Source organism: Desmodus rotundus, chromosome 9 (assembly GCF_022682495.2).
Source record: "Desmodus rotundus isolate HL8 chromosome 9, HLdesRot8A.1, whole genome shotgun sequence".
In the NCBI taxonomy this organism is placed as follows: Eukaryota; Metazoa; Chordata; class Mammalia; order Chiroptera; family Phyllostomidae; genus Desmodus; species Desmodus rotundus.
In genome coordinates, this window is record NC_071395.1 from 46,495,897 (window position 1) to 46,510,570 (window position 14,674).

Sequence of the window (14,674 nt, forward strand, 5' to 3'; positions counted from 1 at the left end):
TGTGAACTTGAGTATTCATAAGCTGAACTACTGAGTCCAACATGTGACAGTGTAAGGCCAGACCTGAGGTGCGTATGTGAGAAGGTTCTTGTTGAAGAGCCAAAAATCTGCTTATCTAACACTGGACATCAGCCTTGGCCCTCAGAGTGGTCACAGACCAGGACCTGCAGCATCAGTATTAACTAGGAGCTGGTTCCAAGTGCAGAATCTCTGGGTTACCCTAGACCTGCCATAATAATGTACATCTGAACAAGATTCCAAATACATATATCCATTGATGCTGGGGAGGTTCTGGTCCTGAATGGTATTTCTCATGTCTGCACTGTGATGCATCTGCTGGATACCCCTTTGTGGTGGGGCGTCCATGCATTGTTAAGATGTCGAGAGGCAGCCCTGCCCTCAATCCACTAGGTGGCAGTAGCACTTCCCTAGTTGCTGACAACAAACAATTTCTCCAGACATTGTGGATTGTTCCCTGGTGGCAAAATCACTCCAGTTGAGACCCACTGGCCTGGACTAGAAGCATCTTCAGGGAGTTCCAAACAAAGCCAATCTCATTCTCAGTTCATAACTCAGGGTAGATGCTTCACCTTCTGACCTCATTTCTGCAAATGTAGAATGGGTTTCATAATAGTACCAACCACACAGAATGGACATTTGTAAAAATGAAATAAGACAATCCACATAAGATTCTAAGCTCAGTCCACCGTGCATAAAAAGACCTAAATATATCTTAGCAGTAAACATTTTTATTAGAAGGAATAAATGATAGCTCTAAATTAGAGTTATAAGCATGCATCTCCTTATTGATTTGTCAGAAATCAGGTAAAGTGAATAATTATAGTATCATTTGTTTTGTGGCAAAGGAACACACCTCTCTCTCTTGTTGAAGAGGGGTTAGCAACTTTCTGAAGATATCAGGAGCTGTTCCCACCACAAGTCAATACCGTGGAAGTCCAAGTCAAGACAGATTCCTCAGTGGTAGATATGGGGAAAATATTAACTCAAAGTTAGGATAAGGTTCAAGGAGATTAGACCTCTGGGAGGCAGGTGAGTTCATAGAGAAGGAATATCAAAAACTGGATTCGCCTGACCTCTAATATGGTCTACAGGGAACAGTGAATCAGCAGGAAATTTTCCTTTCTTTCCAGACCAGGGTCCCATGGGGAAATAATGTGCTCAGAGGTGGGAGTAACCATGAGAACAGTGCCTAATGAGCAGATAAAGGGGGCTGAAAATATCTTCTTGGTTGCAGACCCTTAGGGTGTGCACCTTCAACTGGACAGAACATGATTGCTTGTTTGGGATTCCTAAGTCTGGTTGGGGACCAACGCTTTATTCCTACCTGCTGTCTTCTCTGGAGACAGAGCTTCGGTCTCCATCATCAACAATCCAGGCAGGGATTCAGACTTCCACACAAAGAATTTCCACTCAGAGACCCCATCCAGGTGAGCCCGAAAGCCCAGTAGCAACTTCAGGAAAGATTTCGAGAGATTGGAACCTGACTTCTACTTGAAGTCACCTGAGAGCCAAACCAGCTTAACCCACAGCTGAGAGATTGCCATCTTTGTGTGCTACACAAATTAATTTTTAATTAATTTATTTAATATGCTACAAAGAGAAGTGTCTGCTGGACTCAGCAATACAAGAGTAATTGTTGACAATCAAGAGATAAGAATGGAAGTCCAGTTGGATGAGATGGAGGAAGGAAGTGGAGGCATAAAGTGTTTTAATAAAATTAGAACATATTAGAGGAATTTTGCAGTTAATGGCACTAGGAAAATAGAGTAGCAGAGGGCATTTTCCCAACTTTTTCAGATAGGTTGTATTTGAGCCTGTTTTGTATTTATTAGAAAGGTCCAGACCCATGGAAGTAGATATTACCTTGTAATAGTAGGTCCTGAGACATACCTTTCACAGTACCACCGTTCACACTGGGGATTCACATGAAAAATTGCTTTTAATATGCTAATGAGCATTACTTTGCAATACTTTATTACCAAGAGGTGGAGAAGCAATGGAGATATTTGTGAGGTAGGAGAAAAAATTAGCCCAATCTCATCACCAGTGATAACCATTCATTTAGGAACAGGGAGGAACTATGCTAAGCTTTTAAGGGTGAATATTAACTTCTAATGATTCATTTAGAATCATTCTGTTGTCTCTCTAAGTTCAAGCAGGTACCATGTGGTTGGTAGATGAAGATTCAAAACTGAGATTCAGTTTTCCGATTCAAGAAGTTTTGCATCTGAAATCATTTAGAAAAGTCTCACCAATTATCTTTTCAATATCCTCATATTGTTGTACATTATATATTTTCTGTTGTAAATTGTGTTTATTCCCTTGGCTCATTGGTCTAGTGGATGTTCAATCAGTGGATGTTCAATCAGTCTTGACACCACAACGAAAGTGCTCTTTTCTCTTTCGGGTAAATTGTGTTTTGCTGTTTGACCAGTTACTCTGGGGGCCCAGGGGAAAGAACTGCAGTTGGATGCTGCCGGAACCAGGGAGCTTTGTCCTCATGTCAGTCGCTCAGGGGCCTCTGAGCTCCTGGGTCCCGTGTTTCTCCTCATCTATTCTCTCCTCTCTCCATTTTCCCCAAATGCCTCTTAATATTTTTAATACAGGACACAAAAATGATCTCATTAAAATGGATTCCCATGTATACATGTTCACGGGAGGCTTACCAACTTGTTGGGAAATATTCCTACATTCTTTATAAGAAAGATAACTTGATGTTCAAACTTGCCTCATGTACAGCACTCCCTCCCCAATTACTGTGGCTGTCAGTGAGAAGAGCAGGGAGTCACGGGCCCAGGAGGTCACAGTGTGCGTGTGCTGCGAGTGCTGCGTGTGCTGTGTGTGTGCGCACACACGCACGTTTTGTGGGGCAGGAGCTGTTCTCTGGGCAGTGGCACCCAAGCCCCTGTACTCCAAAATGTGGCCCTTTAAAAGCCGGCACTACAATCTTGACCAAAAGATGGAAATAAAGAAAACAACAATTCATTTCACAGGAATCCTTTGAAACAAAATGTAAAATAAGAAAGAACAACGTGCAGGAGAGGGACTGCCTGTGTCTTGATTGCAGCAGCAGCAGCAGCAGCAGCGAGGCCACCTTGTTCCTCCACATTCTCTGACACCGTCTCTCATCACTCTGCCTCTTGCTCATTCCCCTTCACACTCTGGCTTCCCAAGAACGATATGATTTCACTCATACGTGGCATATAAAACTGAAGCAACAAATGAGAAACAAGAAAAGCGAACAAGAACTCAGGCACAGAGACAATGATATGGCGGTTACCAGAGGGAAGAGGGGTGAGGGGTAAAGAGAGTCACATACATGGGGATGGAAGAAGATCTGGCTTTGGGTGGTGGGCTCACATGCAATAAACAGATGGTGTATCGTAGAATTATAGAATTATATCGTAGAATTATACATGAAACCTATATACTTTTCTTTGATTTATTTTTAAATTAAACTTATTGGGATGACATTAGTTAATATAGTTTCATTAACCTATGTCACCCCAATAAATTTAATTAAAAAACGAGCCTTGGGTATTCGAAACAAATGCCATGCTCAGAGTCTCTGCACCGACCCTTCTCACAACAGGGCACACACTTCCCCCAGACAACTGCATGACTCCCACTCTGTCTTCCTCCAGGGTTCTGTTCAAATGGCACCTGGTTTGCAGGGCTTCCTGAACTCTCTGTAAAATACAGCACCTCATCCACTCTAGTTTTTAAAAGATTTTTTGTATTTATTTTTGGAGAGAGGGTAAAGGAGGGAGAAAGAGAGGGAGAAAAACATCAATGTGTGGTTGACTCTCGTGCACCCCCTACTGGAGGCTTGGCCTGCAACACAGGCATGTGCCCTGACTGGGAATTGAACCAGCGACCTTTTGCTTCACAGGCTGGCACTAATCCACTGAGCCCCATCAGCCAGAGCCCCATCCACTCTATTTTACACCTGCTTTTTTTCATGGCATCTCTCATTCTCTGACATAGTGTATCTTTTATATTTCCTAATTTATATTCTTTCTCCATCATCGGCTTATAGAAAAATTTTGTTTCTCAGCATTCTACTCTTTCACCCTAGAAGATGGTTGGTACTCAACATAAATTCCTCAAGTGCATGAAAGACTTTTGCGACCTCTTGGTGATAAGACTGAGTGTGGGACAAGAATTCCTAATCACAGATGTCACATCAGATTCTTTAAAGGCGATATGCTCAATATAAATGTAAATGTATAATTTCTTAACTGAAAAACATAAACTCTAGCATTTCACTATGGTAATACCTACGTGTGTAAAAATTCATCATTCTATTTTTCTTCCTAGTTGTGAGCACAACCAAATGGTACGAGGCAATGATTCACAAATTTCAGAGTTTCTTCTCCTGGGACTATCAGAGGAACCAGAACTGCAGCCTCTCCTGTTTGGGCTCTTCCTCTCCATGTACCTGATCACTGTGTTGGGAAACCTACTCATCATCCTGGCGGTCAGCTCAGACTCCCACCTCCACACTCCCATGTACTTCTTCCTCTCCAACCTGTCCCTGGTAGACATCTGTTTCACCTCCACCACTGTCCCAAAGATGCTGCTCAACATCCAGACACAGAGCAAAGCCATCACCTATGCAGGCTGCATCACTCAAATGTATTTTTTCATACTCTTTGCAGTGTTGGACATACTTCTCCTGACTGTGATGGCGTATGACCGATATGTGGCCATCTGTCACCCCCTGCACTACACTGTCATCATGAACCCCTGGCTCTGTGGACTGCTAGTTCTAATGTCCTGGACCACCTGTATCCTGAATTCTTTGTTAGAAAGCTTACTGGTCCAGCAGCTGTCCTTCTGTCCAGATGTGGAAATCCCCCACTTTTTTTGTGAACTCAAACAGGTTGTCCAACTTGCCTGTTCTGACACCTTTCTTAATGACATGGTGATGTATCTTGGAGTTGGTCTGCTGGGTGGCGGTCCCCTGGCTGGGATCCTTTATTCTTACTCTAAGATACTGTTCTGCATACATGGAATGTCATCAGCTCAGGGGAAGTATAAAGCATTTTCTACTTGTGGGTCTCACCTCTCAGTTGTCTCCTTATTTTATTGCACAAGTGCAGGAGTGTACTTTAGCTCTGCTTCTACCCACAGCTCACTCTCAAGTGCAACAGCGTCAGTGATGTACACTGTGGTCACACCCATGCTGAACCCCTTCATCTACAGTCTCAGGAACAAAGACATAAAGGGGGCTCTGAAAAGATTCTTTGGGATGGCAGCTATAAAAAGACAAATCATCCTGGGGCTGAAAAAGTACCCATGATTGCACATAATGTTGAAAACATTAGAGCCAGAAATTGCTATTCTGTGATTAGATTGGAAAAAGCACAGTCTTTCTGTTTAATGCCTGGAACTTCCATTTCTTTGATTTGAAATTCCCTATACAATTTAAAAACTCACTTGATTGAGTTCCTGCTCTGTCTGATATGTGGACAGTTTTTCTTTTTTAAATTTTCCTACTCTCCCCAAGTTTTTCTTAAAGTTGGATGAGAAATATTTGGACATTTCCATTTATTTTATAAGGTAAATTGGACTTATTAAACTATTTTTCTCTGAAATGATATCTAAATTTCAAGTAAATTTTCTATAGTATTTCTGAAAGAATGGTCATGAGTTATGTTACTGACATGGAAAAAAAAACTACACTTGGCAACTAAGAGCTCTTATATAACTTTATCACAGGAGAAAATTTGAAAATGAAGTTGTCACTTTGAGTCTGTCATCCTTTCCTACATCATCATCATCACTATCCTAGCTGTTCTTCCTGATAATGTCGACACAAACATGCTATTGAGTTTTACAGTCTGCTAGTGTATTTTTTTCAGCCTGGTGTCCTCACTGCTTACTATAGGCACTAACAAAAATTGATTTTCACACATATATTGCAAGTGGAGTCTACACTGAAAGGCAGATTTGAATAAAGAGATTGACCTAATATGGTCTTAGTGTCAGAGATGACTTCAAAAATGAGGAAGCAAAATTTTTAACCACACATTTGATTACTATGAAAATTTTTCTTTCCCACACTGTACATGTATTCACTGAAGTATGGAAGACTGGTGTCCATGTACAAAGGCCTCCCCAAATTTAAAAAAGTTATGGTTGATATACAATATGATGTTAGTTTCAGGTATATAATATCATGATTAGACATTTGTATGACGTACCCGATCCTACTTCTGAGTATTTTTCTGAATAAATAAAACAGCATCTATTCTAAAAGATATATGTATCCCTATGTCTATTGCAGCATTATTTACAATAGCCAAGATATGGAAGCAACCTATGTGTCCATCAATAGATGAAGGGATAAAGAGGGGGTGCATATATGCAGTGAAATATTACTACTCAGCCTTAAAAAGAATGAAATTTGTGACAGCATGGGTATTATCATGCTAAGTAAAATATGTTGGACAGAGAAAGACAAGGGTTATATATATATATATTTTTTTTTAATTGTTATTCAATTACAGTTGTATGCCTTTTCTCCGCATCCCTCCACCCTACCCCAGCTGAACCCACCTCCCTCCCCCATATTTTTTCTATTGAAGTGAAGAATTGGTTAGCATGCTTATGGTTTCTTCATTGAATTATCTTCCTGTTTCTGCTTTAAAACTTACAGTGCTGCATATAGATATGACTCCAATGCTCTAAATGAAATATCCCCTTTTCTAAATTTTGTCAAACCACAAAATAGACAATGAATAACAATACAAATGTTATTCATATACATGAATAACATGAATAAGATATATATGAACAATACATAATATATACAACATCATGTATTATATGTTATATATAATGTAATATTCTCTATAATATCAAATATATTATATTGAATAATATGTATTATATATGTATAGTATATATATTCATACATATGTGTATATATATATATCTCCTCATGGTCAAAGGATAACTCGAGTTTGAATTCCTACCCACTCTAATGATTCAGGTAACAACTTTTGTGAAAAGAGGCATGTCCTTTTAGCTTCTCCTGGGTGCCTGGAAGTGAACCTCGATGGAGTTACTTTTTAATACAGTTATCTGAAATAAACTTCAATAACAGAATAATCATGAATGCTACCTTCAAATATCTGTACAAATGCCTAGAATGAGAAAAAGCATGTTATCATATAATATTTGATCTCACTTTTATTTTCTTTATTACTGTATCAGTTAGCTATTGCTCTATAACAAGCCATCCTAGAAGCACGTGCTTTAATACAATGCCTTTATAATCAAATGGGATTGTATGGTGGGAGTCATTCTGATCTCTCTGGGCTCACCTGAGTCTGTATTCAGATGTGAGTCGGTACATTGTATTTCTAAAGCTTTTTCACGATGTCTCATTTATCTGTATTGTACTTATTTCATCAACCAATAAATGATACTTACTCTATTTAAATATTTGTGTGTTGATCTTACAGCTTATTTAAAATAGTTAATGAAATATGAATTGTCTTAATTTAATATCACAGTTCCTGTATTTATATATGAAACCTTGCTTTCTTCCTAGTTATAAGGTGTATTTCCCACCACCATCTGGTGTTACTCAGCTACCTGTGCTCTTGATCTGAACATGAGTTATACATCACCAGAGTTTTTAATTCTAACTGATTTACTGGAGTATATAAACTGCACATATTTTAAATGTATAATTTGCTGAATTAAAGGAGCAATACATAAATTAAGAGTACTTATAAATGGACTGCATGAGTCCATTTGTATATAACTTCAGATGATGCACAATAAGTTTTAACTGCATTTTGTTATTGTTAAGAATGTTATCCACCTGGCTTCACTTTGGTTTATTTATTTTTTTAATTTAATTTAATTTAATTTTTCATCAACTACAGAGAGAGGGAAAGGGAGGGAGAAAGAGAGAAACATCGATAAGAGAGAGAAATATCAATCAGTTGCCTTTTGCATGTGCCCTGATCAGGGACTGAACTCCTAACCCAGGCATGTGCCCTGATGGGGAACCAAACCCATGGCATTTTGGTTTGTGAGGCAATGCCCAATCGACTGAGACACATTAGCCAGAACTTCACTTTTCTTATTTCTGAAGATAATGTAAAAACCTTAGTGCACTGTTGGTGGGATTGTAGACTGGTGCAACCACTATGGAAAATAGCATGTAATTTCCTCAGAAAACTAAAAATGGAACTGCCTTTTTCCCTGGCAATTCCATTGCTAGGATTATATCCTAAGAACCCTGAAACACCAATTGAAAAGAACCTATGCACCCCAATGTTCATAGCAGCACAATTTGTAATAGCCAAGTGCTGGAAGCAACCCAAGTGCCCATCAGTAAATGAATGGATCAAAAAACTATGGTACATTTACACAATAGAATTCTACACAACAGAAAGAAAGAAGGAGCTCTTACCCTTTGCAACAGCATGGATGGAACTGGAGAGCATTATGCTAAGTGAAATAGCCAGGAGGTGAGGGACAAATACCATATGAACTCACCTTTTACTAGAACCCAATCAACAAAACAAACAAACAGGCAAAATATAACCAAAGACATTGAAATTAAGAACAAACTGACAGTAACCAGCAGGGAGAGGGGTGGGGATAATGGGGGAAAAAGCTGAAGGGCTTACAGGAACAACTATAAAGGACACATGGACAAAAACAAGGTGGGGTGGAAACAGGGGAAGGAGGTGGGGAAGGCTGTGGGGAAAAGGCAGAAAACTGTACTTGAACAAATATAAAAATCAAAAGTATTTAAAAAAAGAAAATGATTATCATATCAATAAAAAAATAACCTTACTGCAACCAGATGTTGTAAAGAATAGGTAAAATGTTAAATATAATTTGTTGCATCTAAAGAAAATATTTAAGAGGAGTGTGTGTGTGCGTTCTGTATACATCTTTCTTTCCTTTTTTAAAATTATTTTTAATTGATTTTGCTGTTACAGTTGTCCCAATTTTGCCCCCTTTCCCCTCTCCATTAAGCACTCTCACTCCCTCAGGCAATTCCCCCACCATTGTTCATGTTCATGGATCATGTGTATAAGTTCTTTGGCTACTCTATTTCATATGCTGTACTTTACATCCTCATAGCTATTCTGTAACTATCTATTTGTACCTCATAATCCCCTCACCTCTTCACCCATCCCCTTACACCACCAAGCCATCTGGCAACCATCAAAACGCTCCGCATATCAATGACTCTGTCTCTGTTTTTCTTGTTTGCTGAGTTTGTTTTTCAAATTTAGCTGTTGATAGATATGTAGTTATTGCCTCTTTATTTTTCCTAGTATTGATCTTTTTTTTTCTTAAATAAGTCCCTTTAACATTTCATATAATAATGGTTTGGTAATGACGAACTCCTTTAGTTTTTTCTTGTCTGTGAAGCTCTTTATCTGTCCTTCAATCACAAACGATAGCTGGCTGAGTAGAGCAATCCTAGCTGTAAGTCCCTGCTTTCTCTGACTTTGAATAAATCTTGCCAATCCCTTCTAGCCTACAAAGTTTTTTTGAGAAATCAGCTGACAGTCTTATGGGGACACCCCCATAGGTAACTAATGGCTTTTCTCTCACTTCTCTTAAGATTCTCTCTTTATCTTTAACCCTTGGAGTTTAATTTTTAAAATTGTTTTGTAAATTCTATTTTTTACCTTGTTTTATTTTTTTTATTATTGTTCAAGTACAGTTGTCTTCATTTTCACCCCACCATACCAACATAAAGGAAAGAATAAGCAAAGGGGATCTTATCAAAATAAAAAGCTTCTGCACAGCTAAGAAAACATCAGCAAAATGAAAAGGGAAACAAAGCATATGGGAAAACATATTTGCCAATGATACCTCGGACAAGGGTTTGATCTCCAAAATATATAAAGAACTCACACAAGTCCAGGAAGACAAACACTCAATCAAAAAATGGGTAAAAGACCTAAACAGACACTTCTCCAAGAGGGACATACAGAGGGTCCAGAGACATGAAAAGATGCTCAGCATCAGTAGCCTTCAGAGAGATACAAATTAAAACCACAATGAGCTGCCACTTCACACCAGTGAGAATAGCCCTCTTAAACAAATCAACAAACAACAAGTGTTGGAGAGGTTGTGGAGCACAAGAAAACCTAGTGCACTGTTGGTGGGAATGCAGACTGGTGCAGCTGCTGTGGAAAACAGTATGGAATTTCATCAGTTACCTTTGGCATTTTAATTTTGATGTGTCTTGGAGTGAGTCTCTTTGCATCCATCTTGTTCGGGACTCTCTGTGCTTCCTGGGCTTGCATGTCTATTTCCTTCACCAAACTAGGGAAGTTTTCTTTCATTATTTTTTCAAATAGATTTCCAATTTGTTGCTCTTCCCCTTCTCCTTCTGGCACTCCTATAATGCAAATGTTGGAATACTTAAAGTAGTCCCACAGACTGCTTACGCTATTTGTTCTTTATATCAATTAGTGAATCCTTCATTTCTGATTGGATCTTTTTTATGCTGTTGAGATCCTCACTAAGTTCCTTGAACATCCTTATAACCACTGTTTTGAACTCTGCATCTGACAGATTGCTTATCTCCATTTTGTTTAGTTCTTTTTCTGGAGTTTTGATCTGTTCTTTCATTTGGGCCATGTTTTTTCATCTCCTCATTTTGGCAGGTTCTCTGTGTTTGTTTCTATGTATTAGGTAGAGCTGCTATGACTCCCTGTCCTGGTAGCATGGTCTAATGTAGTATTTGCTCTAGAGGGTCCATTGGCTCAGCCTCCCCTATTATGTAAGTGGGGTCTTGAGGTATGCCCTTCATGTGGGCTGAGTACACCCTCCTCTTGTAATTGAGCCTTGATTGATGGCAGGTCACTGGGAGGGGATTACCCAGGCCAATCAGGTGCAAATCTGGCAGTGGCCACTGACCAGAAATTTCCACCCTCCTTGAAGGATCAGTTGTCCAGGGACAGGGTGGAGGTCTGTAGCTGCTCACTGGGTGTGTAGGCGCAGGGATTTCCCCAGGTGGTGCAGGCCAAGGTCAACCCCCACCTGTGTTCTGCCCAGGGTCCACCCTGCACAGCTATAAAACAGTCTGAGATGGCTGCTACTTGTGCTGGTCTTGGAGATTCCCAGGGAATGCCTAAGTGTGAATCTAGACAGGCTGCTGCTAGTGCCAGGCCTGGGGCCACTTAGCAAGAGTTATGGGGGCTAGAGGCTCATTGAGGCCAGAGGTTGCTTGTTTGATAGGATTTAGGAGGTTGTGAAACATGAGGCAACACCAGCCATTTATATGGAAAAGTCATCGTTAACCGTTTGGGTGGGCCCAAAATTTGGACGGGATGGAGTCTCAGGGGATCCTTAGGGCAGAGCAAACAGTGTTAGCCAGGTTGATGGAGTCTCAGATATGGCACCATCCTGCTGGTCCTGCAGCTCTTTGGAGGGGAGGGTCAGAACGAGACAATGGCCTCTGCTCACCTTTCTGTCTGAGAGGAAACTACCCCAGCTGTGGCTTCAATGCCAGACACTTCAGTTCTTCCCCATATGCCACTGGTGTCCTTCAAGCTGCTACCCTAGTGCTGGAGCTCAGAGGTAGGGAAACTGAGTAAGTCTGTGTGTGGGTTGTTCAGGAGGAACTGCTTGGGACTCCATAAGTTTCTTCTACCAACTGAATCCCTGCTGGTTTTTGCCACAAGAAGTTATGGAAAATTGTCTTCTTTGCACTAGAACCTGGGCTGGGGGATGTGGTGTGGGGCTGGGACTCCTCACTCCTCAGATACTGTGCCTGAATTTTCATCCAGCACATGTGAATGTGGGACCAGCCCATTCCACATCTTCACCCTCCTACTAACTGGATGAATGGGGTTTCCTTAATTCCGTAGTTGTCAGACTTCCATTCAACTTGATTTGTGATGGTTCTGAGTGATGGCTGTTCTATATTTTAGTTGTAATTTTGATGTGGTTTTGAGAGGAAGCAAGCTGTGTTTACCTACGCAACCATCTTGACCAGAAGTCATTTACATCTTACAAATAAACACACTCACACATATGTATGTGCATGCACACAAACTCATTTATAGTCCCATCTATTATGCTGAAAGAAACCTTGAGAGAAATTTGGACAATATAGAAATAAAAAGAAGAAAGGTGTGAATTAACATGAAATAGAAAAAAATTAGAAATCTTGACAGAAAGATTTAAGTAAAATATGTGACCTTAATCTTAATGAATAACTTTTTTCACTTTAAAGCTTCAAAGGCTTCAAGGTCAGGACCACATTTACATTTATGCAATGGGAAATTCTTTGTACCACCTATGGGGCCAAATAGCTCTAAATTAGCTGTGATTTTTTTTTCTATTTAATGTAGGATTTCAAAACAAAACACCTTTGCCCAAGGTGAGATAACTGAATGATTGAGAGGCTTCAACTCAGTCTCCTTGAACAATATCTTATTGGATCTATGTCTACATTAGTTTCCCACTCCTGTTCTTACGAATTACTACACAAGTGGCTTAAAACAACCAACTTTCAATCTCACAGTTCTAGCAATCAGATGCCTTAAATGGGTCTTTAAGGGCTTAGCTCAAAATGTTTGCAAGGCCTGGATTTTTCTGGGTGATCCAGGGGAGAATGCAATGTCTCCCTTTTGCAATTCTAGTTTCCAGAGCCTCCTGCATTCCTTGACTCCATGACCCATCCTTGAACGTCAATGCCAGCAACAGAGAATCTCCAAATGCCTCTCTGACACCAATTTTCTGCTCCTTTTCACATTTAGAGGACAATTGTGAATATATTTGACCAACCTATAAAATCCGAGGTAGTCTACTGTCTCCTCATTGTATGACAAGTGACTAATAACTTTATTTCATATCTTCTCATAGTTACCCTGTTGAGTGAGATAACATATTGCAAAGTTCTCGATATTAGGATATTATCATCTTTTGAGGCCCTTATTCAGCCTACTACAAAGACTTTCCAGATACAAATTATTATGTGTCTCTCTGGAGCTCTAGTTTAAAAGAATCAAACACGGAATTTATCTTCTTCTATGGAATGAGTGGAAAACTTTTTTTTTCAAAATCACATACACAGAAGATTCCTGGTGGAGAAGACCTAAAATTACCCTCCCCTATCTCTAAGACAGGGCCATAGCCAGCTACTCAGACTGTGGTCCTCAGAACAAGAAGACCTGCAGCTTCAACATCACCTGGGAGTGTGTCAGAAATGCTGTCCCTTGGGCCCACTGGAGACCAGAATTTGCATTTGAACTCCAAGGTTTGGTGACTTATGTGCACAATGAAGTGGACAAGTACTGGTCTACAATAGGTGTTTTTACCTTGTCACTGTTGACACTTGGGGCTGGGTAATTGTATGTGTTGGGTGCTGCCCTGTGCATTGCAGGTGTTTAGCCGCCAACCTGCAAACATTGCAAATATCCCCAGGGGAAAGTCATTTCCGTTTGAGACCAAATGGTTCAGAATCTGCAAACTGGAAGCCAAAACTCCATCCCTTCCTTGGTTTATACCTTTGAACACAAGAATAAATCCCTCTGTGCCCCATTTCTGCATTGGTGAGGTAGTTTCTCAAGGTACTACCTCATAAAACCCATTTCTGTGGAACATATATTTGACAATTGTTACAAAGTGCTAAGCTGGACTATGGTGCCTGAAATCTAAATGAATCTCTTCTCTTTAATAAACACGTCATGATGAGGGATCAAATGGCAGCTGTTAACTTGTGATATCACTATGAAATCCCTAATTATTCTGGCTGAACAATCATGAAGCCTAAGAGTATACTGCCTCAGGTTTTATAGCAAAGGAACAATTATCTCCCCTTTCCTAAAGAGGAAGATGTTAATTGTCTAGGGATATCAAGAGTGCATCCCACTATAAATAAATGCCTTGAAGACCCAAAGACCAATCAGACAAATTTCTCAGAATAAGACTTTTTGTTTTTCAATTACAGTTTACTTTGAATATCTTTCTGCATTGGTTCTAGGCATACAGCACAGCAGTCAGACAATCGTAAACTTTACGTAGTGTCCCCCCCACCCCTGCCATGTCCCTCCTGGTGTTTCCAGTACCCAACTGGCCTCACACATAGTTATTACAGTATTATGGACTATATTCCCTATGCTCTACTTTACATCCCTGAGACTGTTTTGTAACTGCCAACTTGTACTTCTAACTCTCTTTACCTTTTTCTCCCAGTGCCTCAACCCACTTCCCCTCTGGCAAACACAGGTCCACTCTCTGTGTCCATGAAACCGTGTCCATTTTGTGTGTTCATTTATTTTGTTCTTTAGATTCCACATATGAGTGAAAACATATGGTATTTGTCTTTTTCTGGCTGGCTTATTTCACTGACCACAATGCCCTCTAGGTCCATCCACTCAGAAACTTTAACACACAGTTGGGATGAGCTGCTGGAAAGTGTAGATGTAGGAAGCAGGACAGTTAATGGAGAAGGACTCATCAAAACTGTACTCAGATGGCTCATTACATAGTCTCCTAGGAAAAGAGAATCAGCAGGAAAACTCTCCATTCTGTCCAGACCAGCATCCCCAAGGGGAATTCTGTGCTTAGAGGTTAGAGTGCTGAGAGGTAAGTGTGCCTAATGAGCCGACATGGAGAGCTGTAAGTAGCTCCTGTACTGCAGCAT

General features: G+C 40.1%; 1 protein-coding gene across 1 annotated transcript; it reads left to right on the forward strand.

The window, feature by feature from the left end:
• Positions 1–1,401: 1,401 nt before the first annotated feature.
• LOC128779176 (olfactory receptor 7A17) lies at positions 1,402–6,442 on the forward strand. The gene is made up of 2 exons (XM_053910392.1): positions 1,402–1,448; positions 4,342–6,442. Exon 2 carries the CDS (start codon positions 4,358–4,360, stop codon positions 5,324–5,326), a length of 969 nt encoding a protein of 322 aa, XP_053766367.1. The 5' UTR covers positions 1,402–1,448; positions 4,342–4,357; the 3' UTR covers positions 5,327–6,442.
• Positions 6,443–14,674: the final 8,232 nt, after the last annotated feature.

Excerpts from the sequence above, each read along its gene's own strand:
- LOC128779176 (XM_053910392.1), top strand. The coding sequence starts at position 4,358 with ATGGTACGAGGCAATGATTCACAAATTTCAGAGTTTCTTCTCCTGGGA.